Raw genomic sequence first — 21,386 nt, 5'->3', positions numbered from 1 at the left:
GTGAATGATGCCAGGCCTGGGATTCCCCCTTCAGAGCAGTAAGCTCTCCTTCGGCCCAGGGCAGGTCCAGAAATGCTATCCAAGAGGCAAGGCCTGGAATTGGGGACCCCAAGAACCCAGTTGGTGCTGTACCCCACTGTGGCCAAGTTGGTACCTAAGCTGCAAGACAAAGTTCCCTGTACTTTTCCCTCTCCTTTTCTCAAGCAGGAGTCTCTCCCTGTAGCCACCATATGGGAAATGTGCTGGGTCACACCTGAAGCCAGCACATCTCTGAGTCTCACCCAAGGCCCATGGTGAGTACTACCTGGCTACCACTGCTGACTGTTCAGGGCTCAAGGGCCCTTTAGTCAGTAGGTGATGAATGCTGCCAAGATTGAGTTCTTCATCTCAAGGCAACGGGTTACCTTTTGGTCCAGGGTGTGTCTAGAAGTTTTATCCAGGAGCTGGCGCATGGAATGGGGGCCTCTGCCTGGTGTCCTATCATACTGTAGCTAAGCTGGTATCCAAGGTGCAAGACAAAGTCCTCTTTACTCTTCCCTCTGCTCTTCTCAAGTGGAAAGAAGGGGTCTCTCCTGGAGTTGCGAGCTGCACTACTTCAGGTTAGGGAAAGAGTGGCACAAGCACTCCCTTGGCTACCCTGGCTGGTGTCTCACTGGGTCCCATGCCCCCCTAGTCCACTGGCTCCAAGCCCAGCACAGCACCAGGACTTGCCCAGGAATTGCAGTTCCTGTGGCCTAGACTGCCTTTCACGGTCACTTAGGACCCTAGAGCCCTTTAGCCCATGGTGGTGAAGCTTGCCGGAATTCAGATTCCTACTGCTACAATGGACAATTCCCCCAGACCGCCTAGGGATGGTCTAAATACTTCTGGTGTCAGCACCGAGTTCTCCCTGGTGTTTCCTTCTGCTGTGATGGGGCACCACTGAGTTCCAGTGCAAAGTCCTACAATCACTCTTGGTCTCCCTCCTCCAGGAGCATAGATTCTTTCTTACCACCATATGACCACTGCTGGAGGATAGGGACGGAATGGCATCAGCAATTCAAGACTCTTTCCTACCCTCCTCAGTGCCACTTTCAGTGATGTGAAGTTAAAACCAGATACTGTGATTGCTGACCTGATTTTTGGTTATGATGAAGATGCTTTTTTGTGTGGATAGTTGTTCAGTTTGGCGTTCCTGTGGGGAGGATGATCAGTGGAGGCTTCTATTGGGCCCTCTTTCCCTGCTTCCTCTCTGATAGTTTTTTTTGTTCTTTCAAAACAACTAATATGTTGTCCCATTGCTATTTGTCCTCCATTGTGTTTGATGAGAAGTCAGCTATTAGTTTTATTGTGGTTGGTGAAGATGATAAATTGTTTTCTCTTGCTATTTTCAAGATTTTCTCTTTGTATTTATTTTCAACATTTTGACTATGATGTGTTTAGGTGTGTATCTTGTTGCATTTATCCTACTTGAAATTCATTGAGCTTGAATATGTACATTAATGTTTTTCATGAAATGTGGGAAGTTTTCAGTCATTATGTCTTTGAATATTTTTGTCCTTTTCTCTCTCCTCTCTAACTTACACTAAATTATGCATATGTTGATGTACTTATTGCTCTAACATTTCTGAGTCTACATTCTTTTTTTTTTTTTGAGATAGGGTCTCACTCTGTCACCCAGGCTGGAGTGCAGTGGCACAATTATAGCTCACTGTAACCTTGAACTCTTGGGCTAAATCAGTCCTCCCACCTCTGTCTCCTGAGTGGCTAGGACTATAGGCATGTGCCAGCACACCTGGCTGATTTCTTAAATTTTTTGGTAGAGATAGGGTCTCACCATCTTGACCAGGCTGGTCTTGAACTCCTAGCCTCAAGTGATCCTCCCACCTTGGCCTCCTAAAGCACTGGGATTACAGGCATGAGCCACTGTGTCCAGCCTGTATTCATTTTTCTTCATCCTTTTTTCTGTCTTTTCTTCAAATTGCATCATCTTGTTGATCTGTCTCCAAGTTTGCTAATATTTTTTTCTGCCAACTCAGACCACCCTGAAGCTGTGAGAAAGTCTCAGCCAGGCCAAAGGGGAGTTGCTGACCAAAGCTTTCCCACTGGAGGAAAACCATATCAGGTGTAATAGTACAGACTTTAATAGCCTCACTATGCTGAGCCTGTGGCTGGAAGCAGTGTTGGGGTATCATGACTTCAGCATGGCTGTTTGCCAACTATGCTTCTCACAGTGGATTCCCTTAAAGAGGATTTGAGCACCACGCCTTCATAGCTGCCAAAGGATGGCCAGATCTGGCATGAACATATTAATCTGTTAGAATTACACTTGACTGCCTGTGATAGAAAGCCCAGATAACCTTTGCTTAAACAAGATAGAAGTTTATTTATCTCTCATATTGAAGTTCAGTGGTGGTCCTGTAGCTCCAACGGGCAGAAAACGAAACGCTTTCTCCTTCATTGCTCTGCCATTCTCAGTTGTTGACTTCTGCCTCATCTCAAATGGCTGTATTTGCTCTAACCATTGACTTACCATTCTACAAGAAGGTAGAGGCTTGGGAGAAATGGTATACCTCGTGCTTTTATGCTCACTTATCAGCAGTTGCATGCAGTCCTTTCGTCTCACTCTCCAGAACTTTATAATATAAACATATTAATACTTATTTCAGCAGACCATGTGCCTGGCCAGAAATTGGGAAGACAGAATAAATATTGGAATAGAAGAATAATGGGGGTTGCTACAGTATTGCACTGTTGGGATTTTCTTCTTAGGCTTATGTTTCCCTTTAGCTTATTCATTTCGTTATGAATTTTAAAATTTCAGGCTGGTTATGGTGGCTCACACCTGTAATCCCAGCACTTTGGGAGGCCGAGGTGGGCAGATCATTTGAGGTCAGGAGTTAAGAGACCAACTTGGCCATCATGGGGACACCCGGTCTCTACTGAAAATACAAAATTTAGCTGGGTGTGGTGGCATACGCCTGTAGTTCCAGCTACTTGAGAGGCTGAGGCAGGAGAATCACTTGAATCCAGGAGACGGAGGTTGTAGAGAGCCAAAAATCACGCCACACTGCACTCCAGCCTGGGTGACAGGGAGAGCCTCTATCTAAAAAAAAAAAAAAAAAAAAAATCAACCACAGATATGTACTACTTTAAATATTGATTAGTTTTAATGGTTTTTCCTAATTTGGGATGTTTATTTTTCTTCATTAAACTTACTAAACATTTGGCTAATTCATTCTTCTTAAACTATCAACTTTTTTTTCTTTTAAGAGACAGGGTTTTGCTCTATTGCCCAGGCTGCTGGAGTGCAGTGGTGAGATCATGGCTCACTGCAGCCTCAAACTCCCAGGCTTAAGCAGTCTTCCTGCCTCAGCCTCCCAAGTAGCTAGGACTATAGCCACACACCACCATACACGGCTTTTATTGATTGATTGATTGATTGATTGATTGTAGAGATGGGGTTTTGCTGTGTTGCCCAGACTGGCCTTGAACTGGCCTCGAGCAGTTCTCCCACCTCGGCTTCCCAAAGTCGTAGAATTACAGGCGGGAGCCACCGCACCTAGCTCCAGCTTTTAAATTTGGAGATTTATGTATATACAAGTTCTAAATTTTTCACTTTAAATTGTTTCTATTTTTGCATTTACTATATTCTTTTTCTCAAGTATTTTCTTCAAATATATTTTAATGACTTCTTTTGGGATTCTTTTACTCTTGAGCTAGGGGCAATTAGGATTTTCTTGTAAAATCTTTGGTGCTGATTTTTAAAATTTATTTACTAGTTTAATGATCTGATCTCCTGAAGAAAGTACAACTTCCTGAGGAAAGTCTGCAGCTGAGGTAGTCCCAGCAAGAGTGTGTCTTATGTGCTCATGTCCTTCCCTGTAATTGGTGAAACTATTATACCAGGGCCAGATTTTCACATCATGCTTTCTCCTCAGTCCCACTTCCTCACCAAGTGCTTTATCCAAGCTTATTTGGATTTTCCTCCCAGATGAGAGAAAATATTAAAAACCCCTGGATTTCAGGGTTTTTTTCCCCTGACACTTTGCCTTTTGCTTCTTGAACATGTTTATTGCAAACATCATGATCTTCCGCAGTAAGGGGTTTCAGGAGGTGATCTCCCATCAGTACCACAGCTTTCTCTGAGCCCTTAGTGTTAGTGGATGTTCATGCTCATAAGTTCCTTTTAGGACCGAGAAACAAATTCTTAGGAACATTGTGAACGAGGTATTGGAGACTTTCTGTTTTCTCACCTAGTCTCTGGTAGAAATTCCTGAAAAAGTAGGAAATATGGATTGCTCCCTTTCTTCCAGGCTGACTGCTATTTAAGATTTGTTTCTTATGTTCATATACATTTGGGCGTTTCTGTTTTGAACCAGGAAGAATGCATTAGATTTCTATATTCAAATCACATTGCCTTTAAGAAGTTCACTGTTTTTTTTGAAATTCATTCAATAGCTTTTTTTTTTTTTTTTTTCCTTTTTTTTTTAAGACAGGGCCTTGCTCTGCCACTCAGGCTGGAGTGCAGTGGTGCAATCATGACTCACTGCAACCTCCACCTCCTGGGCTCAAGCAATCTTCCTACCTCAGCCTCCTGAGTAGCTGGGACTACAGGTGCACACCACCACACCTGGCTAATTTTTGTATTTTTTGTATGCACAAGGTTTCACCACATTGCCCAGGCCTGTCTCAAACTCCTGGGCTCAAGGGATTTTCACGTCTCAGTCTCCTGAAGTGCTGGGATTACAGGCATGAGCCATGTAATGCCCAGCCATTCTGTAGCTTTTTAAATACACAGTTTCAGTTATAATTCTATTTCTGACCATTAAAAAACAAATTGTTATCAGGGCATATTTTTTTCATGGTTGTCTCTGAGATTCTATCTGTGGCCCCTTTTCCAGTATATGTAAACTCTTTGAGCAATCAGATCCCATTTGCATGGCTGCAGACACATACTACAGGCTGATGACCAATAAGTCTTCATTTCCAATGTGGATTTCTCTTGATCTCATGAACAATATGTCCAACTGCTAAATCAGTGGCTATCTACAATTGCATGTCCCACCATACCACAGATTTCACCTATCATTCTGTCCCCTGCTTCTGCTTCCATCTAAGCCTTGCTTTCATTTTTTCCTGCCTTTGGTATCTTTTGAGATCTTAAACCACTTAACTTGGTTAAAGTTTTATTTTTCCATTTCTTTCACACTCAGTATAAATTGGTACCTAACATCTCCCCCTTAACTCATGGTAGATATTAAAAATGTGTGCTTGCTAAATCAGTGAATGAACATAAACTGACAGCAGGCTGCTAATATGATGGGCTTTTTTAATAACCTCTGATTAATATCAGAACAAGGTTCAATATATTTTGTTTACAATCACCTAAGATGGATACTTCAGATTGAGTGGGAGTGTGTTGTTACAGGGAACAGTGACATTCAAAGATGTGGCTATTGACTTCACCCAGGAGGAGTGGAAGAGATTGGATCCTGCTCAGAGAAACCTGTACCGGAACGTGATGCTAGAAAACTATAACAACTTAATCACAGTGGGTAAGAGTAATTTACCATATAATTCAAACTCTGGAAAGAAAGTACCTTCCCCCCCACCCCCACAGTGTTTCTGAAATATGTGGACCTTTTAAATATTAGAGTGAGCTTGCCCTTGGGATGCTTTTGCTCATGTGAATGTCCATGCTGCAGTTTTCAGAGCAAAAGGGGACAGCATCCCTAGAAGCCACGTTTTCTTGTCCTTTAGAAAGCCTGGTTTTCCTGGGTCAGCCTCAATTTTTGGGTGTTCTTTGTTCCTAGTAGTATGTATGCCCAAATCTATGTAACTTCCCTTTGACAGGCTATCCATTCACCAAACCTGATGTGATTTTCAAATTGGAGCAAGAAGAAGAACCATGGGTGATGGAGGAAGAAGTATTAAGGAGACACTGGCAAGGTAAGTGGAAGGGAACCAGACAGGTGAGGAGAGGTCAGGGCCCTATTAATGATTAATCAGTGAGTGGTTGATCCCTCTAAAATATTCTTCAAAGATATTTTCAGAGCTTGGCACGGTGGTTCATACCTATAGTCCCAGCACTTTGGGAAGCCAAGGTGGAAGGATTGCTTGAGTCCAGGAGTTTGGGACCAGCCTGGGCAACATAGTGAGATCTCATCTCTAAAAAAAAGAAAAATTAGGCATGGCGCAGTGGCTCGCACCTGTAATCTCTGCACTTTGGGAGGCCGAGGTGGGTAGATCATGAGGTCAGGAGATCAAGACCATCCTGGCTAACACAGTGAAACCCTGTCTCTACTAAAAATATAACAACTTAACTAGGTGTTGTGGCGGGAGCCTATAGTCCCAGCTACTCGGGAGGCTGAGGCAGGAGAATCGCTTGAACCCGGGAGGCGGAGGTTTCAGTGAGCCAAGATCACACCACTGCACTCCAGTCTGGGAGACAGAGGGAGACTCTGTTAAAAAAAAAAAAAAAAAAAAAAAAAGCCAGGTGTGGTGGCACACGCTTGTGATCCCAGCTGCTTGGGAGGCTGAGGTGGGAGGATCACTTGAGCCTAGGAAGTTGAGGCTGCAGTAAGCCATGATCACAGCACTGCATTCTAGCCTGGGCAACGGAATGAGACCCCATCTCAAAAAATATATATATATATTTTTTTTTTCAGAAAGCTGTAGACCTTGTGTGTGTGTGTGTGTGTGTGTGTGTGTGTGTGTGTGTGTGTGTGTGTGACAGAGTCTCACTCTGTCGCCAGGCTGGAGTACAACGGCGTGATCTCGGCTCACTGCAACCCCCACCTCCCGGGTTCAAGGGATTCTCCTGCCTCAACCTTCTGAGTAGCTGGGACTACAGGCACCTGCCACCATGCCCTACTAATTTTTTGTATTTTTAGTAGAGACAGGGTTTCACCACGTTAGCCAAGATGGTTTTGATCTCCTGATCTCGTGATCTGCCCACCTTAGCCTCCCAAAGTGCTGGGATTACAGGTGTGAGCTACTGGGCCCGGCTTTTTTTTTTTTTTTTCCTTTGAGACAGAGTCTCACTCTGTCACCAAGGCTGGAGTGCAGTGGTGCGATCTTGGCTCACTGCAACCTCTGGCCCCTGGGTTCAAACAATTCTTGTGTCTCAGCCTCCTGAGTAGCTGGGACTATAGGCATGCACCACCACACCCGACTAATTTTTTGGTATTTTTGGTAGGGATGGGGTTTCACTATGTTGGCCAGGCTGGTCTTGAACTCTTGATCTCAAGTGATCCACCCGCCTCGACTTCCCAAAGTACAGAGATTACAGGCGTGAACCACTGCACCTGGCCTGATGTATACTTTTGTAATACAAAAGTGACCATTGATGCAAACTCTTTTGTAAACCTAAGATGTCATTTCTAGATACCATTCTTAATTTCTTTCCTCAGAACTTAGAGATCTGGTTGGCTTTCTTACCTGTGTGCTAGATACCAACCTTTCCTAATAAGTTTCCAGCCTCTTTGATAATCATTCTATTATTAGCATCTTCGGGAGTACCGTCCACCCTCATATACAGGATCCTTTCTTTTGGCATACATTCACTAATTTGCAGTTATTAAATTAAACCTACTGACATTTATAGTCCCTTACTTTCTCTTCTTTCTTCTGTTCTGAATGTCTGAAATATACAGTCATACTTCCCACTGTATTTTTAGGTTTTGCTCTCATACTTCAATAATCACTACCACACTTTTATTTCAATAAAAGTTTTAAGTCAGTACAGATTTATTGGTAGCTCCCATTTTCTGATATATTTGCCACGTGTATATGCAAGTGTATATAATGTATGTGTGCATATATATACACACACATATACATACACATACATATATATGTCCATATACACATATTTTGAATTTTATAAAGTCATTTTTGCCCTCCAAAGAGACTGTAATAATTTATATGTCTACCAGTAACTTCAATGTAGTCTGTTAGCATTTTAAAATATCGTTGCCGGCCAGGCGTGGTGGCTCATGACCGTAATCCCAGCACTTTGGGAGGCCAAGGAGGGCAGATCACAAGGTCAGGAGATCGAGACCATCCTGGCTAACACAGTGAAACCCTGTCTCTACTTAAAATACAAAAATTAGTTGGATGTAGTGGTGCATGCCTGTAGTCCCAGCTACTTGGGAGGCTGAGACGAGAGGATCGCTTGAGTCTAGGAGATGGAGGTTGCAGTGAGCTGAGATCACACCACTGTATTCCAGCCTGGGTGACAGAGCAAGACCTTGTCTCTAAAAAAGAAAAAAAAAAGTGCCACTACAGTATACACACAAATGATAAGAAAGAAAATAGCCTTATTGCTGATATGGAGGAAGTTTTAGTTGTCTGGGTAGAAGATTAAACCAGCCACAGCATTCCATTAAGCCAAAGCATAATCCAGGACAAGCCCCTAATTATCTTCAATTCTATGAAGGCTTAGAGGTGAGGAAGCTGCAGAAGAAAAGTTTGAAGCTAGCAGAGGTTGGTTCGTAAGGATTAAGGAAAGAGGCCATTTCCACAACACAAAAATACAAGGTAAAGCAGTAAGAGCCAATGGAAGCTGCAGTAAATTATTCAGAAGATCTAGCTAAGATTATTGATGAAGGTGGCTAACTAAACAATAGAGTTTCAGGCCGGGCGCGGTGGCTCAAGCCTGTAATCCCAGCACTTTGGGAGGCCGAGACGGGTGGATCACAAGGTCAGGAGATCGAGACCATCCTGGCTAACACAGTGAAACCCCGTCTCTACTAAAAACACAAAAACTAGCCGGGCGAGGTGGTGGGCGCCTGTAGTCCCAGCTACTCGGGAGGCTGAGGCGGGAGAATGGCGCAAACCCGGGAGGCGGAGCTTGCAGTGAGCTGAGATCTGGCCACTGCACTCCAGTCCGGGCGACAGAGTGAGACTCCGCCTCAAAAAAAAAAAAAAAAAAAAAAACAATAGAGTTTCGATGTAGATGCAACAGCCTTCTATTGGAAGAAGATGCCATCTAGGACTTTCACAGCTAGAGAAGTGAAGTCAGTGGCTCACTTCAAAGGTTCAAAGGACAGACTGACCCTCCTATTAGGGGCTAATGCAGGTGGTGACTTTAAGTTGGAGCCAGTATTCATTCCCCATTCTGAAAATCCTAGGGCCCTTAAGAATTATGCTAAATACACCCTGCTTGTGCTCTATAAATGGAGTAACAATGCCTGGATGGTAGCACATCTATTTACAGCATTGATTTGCTAAATATTTTAAGCCCACTGTTGATACCTACTGCTCAGGAAAAAAAAAAAAAAAGTTCCTTTGAAAATATTATTGCTCATTGACAGTGTACTTGGTCACCCAAGAGCTCTAATGGAGATGTACAAGGAGATCAGTGTTGGTTCTCATGCCTGCTAATACAGCATCCATTCTGCAGCTCATGGATCAAGCGTAATTTTGACTTTCAAGTTTTACTATTTAAGAAATACATTCTGTAATATAGTAGCTTCCATGGGTAATGATTCCTCTAATGGATCTGGGTAAATTAAAAAGAGTAAAAACTGGCTGGAAAGGATTCATGATTCTAGGTGCTATTATGAATATTCATGACTCATGAGAGGAGATCAGAATACCAACAGGAGTTTGAAAGAGGTTGATTCGACCCTCAGGGATGACTTTGAGGGGTTCAAGCCTTCAGTGGAGGAAGTAATTGTAGATATGCCACTAGCAAGAGAAGTAGAAATAGAAGTAGAGCCAGAAGATGTGACTGAATTGCTGCAGTCTCATGATAGCAGGGATAAGGATTAATTCTTATGGGTGAACAAAGAAAGTCATTTCTTCAGGATCTACTCCTGGTGAAGATGCTGTGCACATTGTGGAAATCAATGATTTAGAATATTCCATAAATATAATTGGTAAGGCAGTGGTAGGATTTGAGAGGAGTGACTACACTTTTGAAAGAAGTTCTACTGTGGGTAAAGTACTATCAAACATCATCACATGCTACAGATAAACTTTTTGTGGCCGGGCGCGGTGGCTCAAGCCTGTAATCCCAGCACTTTGGGAGGCCGAGGCGGGCGGATCACAAGGTCAGGAGATTGAGACTATCCTGGCTAACACGGTGAAACCCCGTCTCTACTAAAAAATACAAAAAACTAGCCGGGCGAGGTGGCGGGCGCCTGTAGTCCCAGCTACTCGGGAGGCTGAGGCAGGAGAATGGCGTGAACCCAGGAGGCGGAGCTTGCAGTGAGCTGAGATCTGGCCAGTGCACTCCAGCTTGGGTGACAGAGCGAGACTCCGTCTCAAAAAAAAAAAAAAAAAAAAAAAAAAAAAAAAAAAAAAAAACTTTTTGTGAAAGAAAAGTCAATCAGTGTGACTCTTCATTGTTATCTTAAGCAATTGCAGCCAGGCACAGTGGCTCACATCTGTAATCCCAGCACTTTGGGAGGCCGAGGCAGGTGGATCACGAGGTCAGGAGTTTGAGAGTAGCCTAGCCAACATAGTGAAACCCCATCTCTACTAAAAATAATAATAATAATAAAAATTAGCCTGGCATGGTGGTGCGCACCTGTTGTAATCCCAGCTACTCAGGAGGCTGAGGCAGGAGAATCACTTGAACCCGGGAGGCAGAAGTTGCAGTGAGCAGAGACTGAGCCACTGCACTCCAGCCTGGGCAACAGAGGGAGATTCCATCTCAAAAAAAAAAAAAAAAAAAAACAAGAAAAGAAAAAAGAAATTGCTACAGCCCCCCCAACTTTCTGCAATCCCTCCTTGATTAGTCAGCAGCCATCAACATTGAGGAAGACCCCCCTATCAGCAAAAATATTACTCATGGAAGGTTCAGATGATTGTTAGCATTTTTTTAGCAATATTTTTAAATTAAGCTGTAGTACATTTTTAAGACACGATGCTATTGTATACATAATAGAGTATATAGTATTTTTTTTTTTTTTTTTTTTTTTTTTGAGATGGAGTCTCTCTTAGTCACCCAGGCTGGAGTGCTGTGGTGCGATCTCGGCTTACTGCAACCTCTACCTCCTGGGTTCAAACTATTCTCCTGCCTCAGCCTCCCAGTAGCTGGGTGTGTACAGGCACCTGCCACCACGCCCGGCTAATTTTTTTTTAATTTTTAGTAGAGACAGGGTTTCACCACATTGGCCAGGCTGGTCTTGAACCCCTGACCTCAAATGATTCACCTACCTCGGCCTCCCAAAGTGCTGGGATTACAGTCATGAGCCACTGCACCCGGCCAACATAACTTTTATATGCACTGGGGAACCAAAAAATTGTGTGACATGCTTTATGGTAGTGGTGTGGAACTGAACCCACAGTATCTCTGAAGTATGCCTATGTTTCTATTTTGAATTATTGATTTATAGATTTTATTATCTTTTTGTATATTTGTTGTAATACGTTTAGTCAAGATTATTTATGTAAACTATCAGTAAACAGACAACCTACAGAATGGGAGAAAATATTTGCAAACTATGCATCTGACACAGGCCTAATACCCAGCATCTATAAGTAACTTAAATTTACAAGAAAAAAACAACCCTATTGAAAGGACATGAACAGATACTTTTCAAGACATAAATATGGCCAAGAAGCTTATGAAGAAAGTTCAACATCACTGATTGTTAGAGAAATGCAAATCACCATAATGAGGTACCACCTCACACCAGTCATAATGGCCATTATTAAAAAGGCAAAAAATAACAGATGCCAGCAGAGAGGAGAAAAATTTCCATTTTCCTTGGAAGTAAGCAGCAATATGGAACTGAGTATCTCAGCCTTATTAAGTATGTAAACTTTCACTTATTCTCCTTGTTTGAGCCAGTTTATTTTCCCTGTATTCTTCTGTCTGGTGTCCCTGACTCTAGAGTCTGTCTGGTTCCATTTCTCCAGAAGCAGAGAGTAGTCTCCCATCTTCTCTAGGAGTGATAGGCATCTCATGGCACAATGCAGGCAATTGTTTGCCTTATAGACTTCCATTCAATTCTCCTGTTTTTTAGGGCCCCTGTTCATTCCCACCTTTCATGGTACATGATTTCTCAGCCTTTCTTTAGTTATATAGTAGGAACTTGCTTTTTGACATCTTTGTCTGCAGGCACATGGATTTCAGTGTTCTCAGTTCTTCTGTTAGGTAACAGTCCTTTCATCTTCCATCTGCTAAAATTATGTTTAAATCTATCATCCATTGTTGTCTGTTATGGTCTTTGTCTTCGTTGGTTTATGCCTTTTACATGATACTGTAATATTAGTGTACTTTTGGATAGAATCCAAGCTAAACTCATGTATTTATTATACCATATTTAACCTCAACTTCTTATTTTTTTTTCCCTCTGCTCACTATATTTGCCCCTATACAATTAACCTAGGTGGGCCTCTCCAGTTTTATGTTCCAATTCTGTCATCCAGTTTTTAACCTTCCTATGTCATTTTATTGATTATTGCAGTGTTCAGAACAATTTTATTTGTTTATACTGGATATATAATACATACTCATAGAGCAGAAGTTTTTATTTTTATTTTTTGATTATTATTATTATTTTGTTTTTAGATGGAGTCTCACTCTGTTACCCAGGCTGGAGTACAGTGGCACGATCTTGGTTCATTGCAACCTCCGCCTCCTGGTTCAAGCGATTCGCCTCCCGGTTCAAGCGATTCTCCTGCCTCGGCTTCCCGAGTAGCTGGGACTACAGGCACGCGCCACCATGCCTGGCTAATTTTTGTATTTTTAGTAGAGATGGGGTTTCACTATGTTGGCCATGCTAGTCTTGAACTCCTGACCTCGTGATCCACCCGCCTCGACCTGCTGGGATTACAGGCATGTGCCATTGCACCCAGCCAGAACAGAACTTTTGAAGTAGAAAAGGATATATTTTGGAAAGTAATTATTCTCTTACACATTTTTCCCATCTATGGTGGCAACCCCCAGTATCATTTTCCTTTGAGCTATTCTATTTTCAAACATTTTTATTGAAACCCCTGTAAACTGATATATTAACTTGTGAATGTCATCTTACACTGTTGAATTTTCTTGTGTAAAATCCTTTAATGCCTTTTGTCTTAGTTTCCTAGGGCTGCTGAAACAAAATACCACAAACTTGGTAACAGAAATAACAGGAATTGGCCAAGCATGGGCCACCACTTTGAGAGGCCAAGGAGGGTGGATCACCTGAGCTCAGGAGTTCGAGACCACCCAGGGCAACATGGTGAAAACCCATCTCTACTAAAAATACAAAAAAATTAACTGGGTGTGGTGGCGCATGCCCCTAGTCCCAGCTACTCGGGAGGCTGAGGCAGGAGAATTGCTTGAGCCCCAGAGTTGAAGGTTGCAGTGAGCCGACATCACACCACTGCACTCCAGCTTGGGCTACGGAGTGAGAATCTGTCTCTAAAGAATAAAAAATTTTTAAAAAATGTTCTCACAGCTCTGGAGGCCAGAAATCTAAAATCAAGGTGTCAGTAGGGCCATACTCCCTCTGAAACCTGTAGGGAAGGATTCTTCCTTGCCTCTTTCAGCTTCTGGTATTCCCAGACATTCCTTGGTTTGTGGCAGCGAAACTCTACTCTGTCTCTCCATCTTCGCATGGCATTTCTTCTGTGTCTCTTGTTTCTTCATGTAGCATTCTTTTTGTAAGAACACAAGTCATATTGCATTGGGGCTTCTCTTATTCCAGTATGACCTCATCTTAAACTAATTTCATCTTCAGTGACCCTATATCTAAATGAGGCCTCATTCTGAGGCACGAGGAGTTAGGACTTCAATTCAATTCAATCCATAACACCATTCCATTTCTTCAAGTCTGTGTGTTCATTTTAAAGTTTTCTTCGTATGGTTTTTGGACATTTTTAATTTTTGTATATTTTTCATACTTTGTCATTGTAAATGTAGTTTTTAATTCTATAATTTCTGAATATAGTCAGACCTTTCTATCCATGCTTTCTGCAACTACAGATTGAAAATATTCAGGGGAAAAAGGCAACAAAAAATAACAATACAACAATAAAAAATAATACCAATTTAAAATTATAGTATAACAATGATTTACATAGCATTTATATTGTATTCAGTATTATAAGTAATCTGGAGATTATTTAAAGTATATAGAAAGACACATATAGGTTATATGAAAATACTTTATCATTTTATGTAAGGCATTGAGCATCCATGGATTTTGGTATCCATGGGAGGTCCTGGAACCAGTCCCCAATAGATAATGAGGGATGACTGTAGTTGTTTGTATATGAAGGTTTTTAAAAATGAATATTGATTCATATGTAGTGAATTTCTTTCTTTTCATAATTGTTCAGATGACTTGGTTTTTCAGGTAAACAGTTTTGTTTGACAGATAATGTTAATTTTCATTTTCTTTTCCTTTTTTTTTTGTTTTGTTTTTTGAGACACAGTCTGTTTCTTTCTCCCAGGCTAGACAGCAGCAATGATCTCTGCTCACTGCAACCTTGACCTCCCAGGTGATCCTCCCATCTCAGCCTCCCTAGTAGATGGCACTACAGGCGTGCACCACTATGCCAAGCTAATTTTTGTATCTTTTGTAGAGATGGGGTTTTGCCATGTGGCTCAGTGTGGTCTTGAACTCGTGGGCTCAAGAGATCTGTTTGCCTCAGCCTCCCAAAGTGCTAGGATTACAGGCATGAGCACTGCACTCACGCCTTTTAATTAAGAAAAGAGGGGCAAACTCTTTTCTTAATTTTCATACCTCTGATTTATTTCTCTTATTTAATTGTACTACCTAGTACTGCAATGAGTGGTGACAACAACTCATCTTTTCTTATTTCTGACTTTAATGTGAATGCTTCTGAATGTTTTCCATTAAGTAAAGTGCTGGTGTTTGGGCTGTACTGTACTTTATTCTCAAATTAAATGTTATTTGTTCCTATTTTATATAAAGGATTTTTTAATGAAAAATACTGAGTTTTATGATCTTAATATCTACAGAAATGATTACTTGATTTTTCCATTTTTTTAAATGTCATTACTTGACATTTTTATTAATGTATTTACTTATAGTAATATACTTTCTATTATTGAAATGTATCCCTGGAAAAAATGTACTCAACTCAAATATGATATATCTTATATTTAATGTACTTCTGGGTCACTTTTTTCCTTTTGGGTCATTTTGATGTTTTACATAGAATTTTTACATTGGTTTTCATAAATGAAATTGGATAGTTTCCTTTTTTGGTGTGTCATCTTTCAGGTTTTCGTATTAATATATTTTTTTCATACACAAAAACATTGGGAATTTTTCTTTTTTCTTTCACAACGTTTTAGACAGCACAGGAGTTGTTCTTTAAATCTCTTAGAATTTTCATGTGAATCTCTGGGTTTTTCCTTTTTGTTTTGTTTTAGGGTATTACTTTTCATATTTCTTTTCATTTTACGAAAATTGGTTTAGATAAGTTTTCTGCATCTTGTAGAGTCGGTTTTGGTAATTTACAATCCAGAAACGTTTTTAGATTATAAAAACGTATTTTAATAGAGTCCTGCAAAATGATCTTATAGGTTTTAGCTTCCTGTTTTTGTTTTTTCTCTATAATTATTTCTTCTTACTTTGTACATTCTGCATCTCCTATTTATTTACCAGTTTGTTTTCTATCAGATCCTTTTTTAAAGCAATCAAAGCTATTTGTATTTATAAATACATGCCTCCACTCGTATTTCCTTTCCTGAATTTCCTTCTCAAAACTTCAGAGATAAGAGATATATGCACTTGAAAATTTTTTAGTAGTGGGAGACTGAGGCTTAAACCAATAATCAGTCCCATAATTGCATATTTTTCAAAATGTTCTTCATATTACGATATTAGAAAAAAATTGTAAGTGATATTTATTTGCAATCTGTTTTAGGAGAAATATGGGGAGTTGATGAGCATCAGAAAAACCAGGACAGACTTTTGAGACAAGTTGAAGTTAAATTCCAGAAAACACTGACTGAAGAAAAAGGCAATGAATGTCAAAAGAAATTTGCAAATGTATTTCCTCTGAACTCTGATTTTTTCCCTTCCAGACACAATCTCTATGAATATGACTTATTTGGAAAGTGTTTAGAACATAATTTTGACTGTCATAATAATGCGAAATGCCTTATAAGAAAGGAACATTGTGAATATAATGAACATGTGAAATCATATGCTAATAGCTCATCCCATTTTGTCATTACCCCCTTTAAGTGTAACCATTGTGGAAAAGGCTTCAATCAAACTTTGGACCTCATCAGACATCTGAGAATTCATACTGGAGAGAAGCCCTATGAATGTAGTAACTGTAGAAAAGCCTTCAGTCACAAGGAAAAACTTATTAAACATTATAAAATTCACAGTAGGGAGCAGTCTTACAAATGTAATGAATGTGGCAAAGCTTTCATTAAAATGTCAAATCTCATTAGACATCAAAGAATTCATACTGGAGAGAAGCCCTATGCATGTAAGGAATGTGAGAAGTCCTTCAGCCAGAAATCAAATCTTATTGATCATGAAAAAATTCATACTGGAGAGAAACCTTATGAATGTAATGAGTGTGGAAAAGCATTCAGCCAGAAGCAAAGCCTCATTGCACATCAGAAAGTTCATACTGGGGAGAAACCTTATGCATGTAATGAATGTGGTAAAGCCTTCCCTCGAATTGCATCTCTTGCTCTTCATATGAGAAGTCATACAGGAGAAAAACCTTATAAATGTGATAAATGTGGTAAAGCCTTCTCTCAGTTTTCCATGCTTATTATACATGTTAGAATTCATACAGGTGAAAAACCCTATGAATGTAATGAGTGTGGAAAAGCCTTCTCTCAAAGCTCAGCCCTTACTGTACATATGAGAAGTCACACTGGTGAGAAACCCTATGAATGTAAGGAATGCAGAAAAGCCTTCAGCCACAAGAAAAACTTCATTACACACCAGAAAATCCATACTAGAGAGAAACCTTATGAGTGTAATGAATGTGGGAAAGCTTTTATACAGATGTCAAATCTTGTTAGACACCAGAGAATTCATACTGGGGAAAAACCCTATATATGTAAGGAATGTGGGAAAGCCTTTAGCCAGAAATCCAATCTCATTGCTCATGAAAAAATTCATTCTGGAGAGAAACCCTATGAATGCAATGAATGTGGTAAAGCCTTCAGCCAAAAGCAAAACTTTATTACACATCAAAAAGTTCATACTGGAGAGAAACCTTACGATTGTAATGAATGTGGTAAAGCCTTCTCTCAAATTGCATCCCTTACCCTTCATTTGAGAAGTCATACAGGGGAAAAGCCTTATGAATGTGACAAATGTGGTAAAGCCTTCTCTCAGTGCTCACTGCTTAATTTACATATGAGAAGTCACACAGGTGAGAAGCCCTATGTATGTAATGAATGTGGGAAAGCCTTCTCTCAAAGAACTTCCCTTATTGTGCACATGAGAGGTCATACAGGTGAAAAACCCTATGAATGTAATAAATGTGGAAAAGCCTTCTCCCAAAGCTCATCCCTTACTATACATATACGAGGACATACAGGTGAGAAACCCTTCGACTGCAGTAAATGTGGAAAAGCCTTCTCTCAAATCTCATCTCTTACCCTTCATATGAGAAAACATACAGGTGAGAAGCCCTATCACTGTATTGAGTGTGGCAAGGCTTTCAGCCAAAAGTCACACCTTGTTAGACACCAGAGAATTCATACTCATTAGAAACCCTGTGAATATTGTGAATATGGCAAAGTCTTCTGAAGGAATTAACACCTCATTGCACGTTACATGATCACTTCCAGAGTAGAAAACTACGAATGTGGGATAGCCTTCTGAAAAAGCCACAAATTTATGAAACATTACAGAATTCTTCCAAGGTGACAAATTATATAATGAAAAAGCTGAGTATCAGAAACTTTCAGCAGACATCTTACTGATAATATTTAATCAGAATTCTCATTGAAATCTGAAACAAGGTATCTGCCATCAGATAACAACACAATACTTGAGCTCCTAGCCAATGTACTAAGTAAGAAAAACAAGATTGGGAAAACCAAGTATCAATGAAGAACTATAAAAATAATTTATACAAAAAATAGTTAATTAGAAAACGTATTGATAGAAAAATCTAAGAATAAACACAACAATGAATTGAGGTCTTCATCTAGTTATAAAACATGTTGAAAGGCACAAAAGAACACCTGAAAAATGATATTTTGTCTGAAAAGACTTGACATTGTAAAAATATAATTTCTCTCCCAAATCGCTAAGTTTAATATACTTCCACTTAAAGTTTACATCAGTTTTATTTTAAGGAACTTCACAAACTTATCCAAAAATTGTATGTGGAAAAGTAAAGAAACACAAATAGCTGAAACAAACTTGACAAAGCAATTAGAGAAGACACACTCTATTATTAGATATATACTTATTTAAAGCTGTTGTCATTTAAACAATGTATTACTGAGTGAATAAATCAAGATAGTGAGCATTGATACAAAAATCCAACAAGATACAGGAATTCTGTGTATGACGGTGCTATTGAAATCATTGGGGAATGAATGGCTTATTTAATAAATGGAAGGTTCACAGGAGAAAAATTTTAGCTTTCTACTTTATATCATACACAAAAATAAAATCCAACTAAAGACCAGAATATAAAAAGCAAAATTCTAAAACTATGATGAAAGTAGAATCTATTACTTTAGGGTAACACTCACAGGCACCCACAAAGAGATATCACTGTGTTCCTGAATCATGGTTTGTATTGCCCAAAATTGGATATAACAAATTTTTATCAATTGTGGAATAGATGAATAAGTGTGATCATTTCTGTGACAAAATACAGAATTTAGAGAGAAACAAAACCTACTTATAGTTATATGAATAGATTACAATATATAATATTGAGAGAAAAAAATTAAAATACACAACGGAACACAATATAACATTTGTATAATTTAATACAATCTTGCAAAGATCTTATTAAATTATACAGTACTATGTATTGGTCATGGATCCATATACGACTTGGTTGCCTTTTGTGATGTGGGAAAGGTTTGGTGGGAGTTGTTATATTTATCTGTAATATTTCTTTAATAAAAGAGTGAAAGCAATTTTGACAGTGGTGATAAATCTAGTTGTCCAAATTAATGAGTTTTTAATTTTTTTTCTTGCCTTTATTTTCCTGATTTCCCTAAAATAAGAATCAAATGGGTGGGGGAAACCTGGGCCTGGAGAAATAATTTTAAAATGGATTTTTATTCTTGATCAGATACTAACATTTATAGAAGATTCTCTTTACACAAAACATACCTAACAAGATATTATTTTGTTTACTGTCTCTTCATGTTAATTGGAATAATAAAATCAGCAGTATTTTAGCATTTATTTGAGGCCAATTTTTAATTTTAAACAAATTTTTTTCTAGTTGAAAGGAGTATAGAAACAAAACAATTATTATTGGGATAATTGGCTATCCATTTGGGGGGGAAATCCACCTTCATTTGGGTTGGTTTTGGAGTGAGGGAAAGAGACCATTCATGCATACTGTAAAATATAGTTTACATTCTAATATGTCAAGCCAAGAATAGTTACCGGTGTTAGAGTAGGAGCAATTTCTATAGATCTCAACAAAGCTTTCTTTGTTTCTGGATCAATAAATGGGGATGCAGATGCTGGTGATTTTATGTATACCAGGTAAGGGCCCAGTGGAGGTGAAAAATTCACTTCATCCTGTTCCACAGATGTTTTATATTCAGGCCTTTCAAATATTTGTGTTGCTGCCAGGTACAGTGGTGGCTCACGCCTGTAATCCCAGCACTTTGGGAAGCCGAGGTGGGCTGATCACTTGAGGTCAGGAGTTCATGACCAGCCTGGCCAACATGGTGGAACCCTGTCTCAACTAAAAATACAAAAATTAGCTGGGTGTGGTGGCACGCGCCTGTGATCTCAGCTATTTGGGAGGCTGAAGCACGAGAATCACTTGAACCCAGGAGGCAGAGGTTGCAGTGAGCCAAGATCGCGCCACTGCATTCCAGCCTGGGCAACAGAGTGAGACTCCATCTCAAAAAACAAAAAAACAAATATGTTGCCTCCAATTTCATTTTCTGTGAATAGTCTATTCATATATTAAGTCTGCTTTTCTCTACTGGAACTTTAAAAAGTTTTTCTTAGAAACAATTATAGATTTGTAGGAAGTTATACAAATAATACCCTATAGTACTATTTAGTCCTTGTACCCCGCACCTCATTTCTTCTAATGGTAACACCTAATATAACAGTACAATACCAAATTTGACATTAGTACAGTCCACAAACATTACCAGTTTTATGTGCACTTGTGTGTCTGTACAGTTCTATACAATTTTATCTCATGTACAGATTAGTGTAACTACCACTCCCAATAGTCAATATATAAAACTTATAACACCACAAAGATCCCTTGTTCTATCCATTTATAGTCACACCCATCTTCCTGTCCTCTCCTCACTCCCCATCCCTAACCCCTGGCAATTACTAATCTATTCTCTATCTCTATAGTTTTTTTAATGGATTTTTTTCTTAATTTTTGTGTTATAATATATTCTGGACACAAATCCTTTGTCAGTTATTTGCATTCTAAAAATATTGTTTTGTTTTCAGTTTATTTCAGACACAAAAATTTTAAAGCTGAATGTGAAAATTAGTCTATGATACATTTTGAGTTAACTTTTCATGAGGAATAAAATTTAGGTCAAGGTTCATTTTTTGGATGTCTACTTGTTACAATGCTATTTGTTGAAAAAAAATAGTGTTTCTCTATTGAATGGTTTGGCCTACTTGTGTGTTTCTGAATGCTCTTTTCCAAAAATCTGTGCATCTATCCCTCTATCAGTGCCACACTGTCTTGATTACTGTAGCTGTACACTGATTGCTCTCACTTTATTATTCTTTCTCTTTTCTTTTCCTTTTTTTTTTTTTTTTTTTTTTGAGGCAGGATCTCACTCCTGTTGCCCAGGCAGGAGTGCAACAGTTCAGTCAGAGCTCACTGCAGCCTCAACTTCCCAGAATCAGATGATTCTCCCAAGTAGCTGAGACTACAGGTGTGTGTCACCACACTCAGCTAATTTTTGTATTTTTAATAGAGATGGTTTTGCCATGTTGCCCAGGCTGGTCTCAAACTCTTGAGTTCAAGGAATCCTCTGGCCTTGGTCTCCCAGAATGCTAGAATTACAGGCGTGAGCCACCACACCTGACGTATTATTCATTTTCAAAGTTTATTTATCTATTCTACTTTCTTTGCTTTTCCATATAAATTTTGGATCAGCCTGTCTATGTTTTCAAAAGCCCTGCTTAAATTTTGATAGAAATTGCATTAAGCCTTTATTTCATTGTAGCAGAATGGAAGTCTTTACTATACTGAGCCTTCCACTCCATAAACACAATATGTGTCTTATGTAAGTCTTCTTTGATTTC

The 21,386-nt window shown here is 39.4% G+C and overlaps 1 protein-coding gene across 5 annotated transcripts in view; it reads left to right on the top strand.

Moving 5' to 3' along the window:
• The window catches only part of ZNF569 (zinc finger protein 569), a 69,096-nt gene extending 50,051 nt beyond the window's left edge, over nt 1–19,045 (top strand). For 3 of the 5 annotated variants that reach the window (XM_030913083.1, XM_030913085.1, XM_030913082.1), the window contains 3 exons: nt 5,411–5,537; nt 5,836–5,931; nt 15,829–19,045. In XM_030913083.1, the coding sequence (XP_030768943.1) occupies nt 5,411–5,537; nt 5,836–5,931; nt 15,829–17,651 (2,046 nt within the window). In that variant the 3' untranslated portion in view covers nt 17,652–19,045. The remainder of the gene's footprint in view (nt 1–5,410; nt 5,538–5,835; nt 5,932–15,828) is intronic. The other 2 variants (XM_030913086.1, XM_030913084.1) reach the window with 1 other exon arrangement.
• Nucleotides 19,046–21,386: the final 2,341 nt, after the last annotated feature.

This window comes from Rhinopithecus roxellana, chromosome 12 (genome assembly GCF_007565055.1).
Source record: "Rhinopithecus roxellana isolate Shanxi Qingling chromosome 12, ASM756505v1, whole genome shotgun sequence".
In the NCBI taxonomy this organism is placed as follows: domain Eukaryota; kingdom Metazoa; phylum Chordata; class Mammalia; order Primates; family Cercopithecidae; genus Rhinopithecus; species Rhinopithecus roxellana.
The sequence above is the reverse complement of the archived record's forward strand: the minus strand, read 5'-3'. Positions and strand labels throughout refer to the sequence as shown.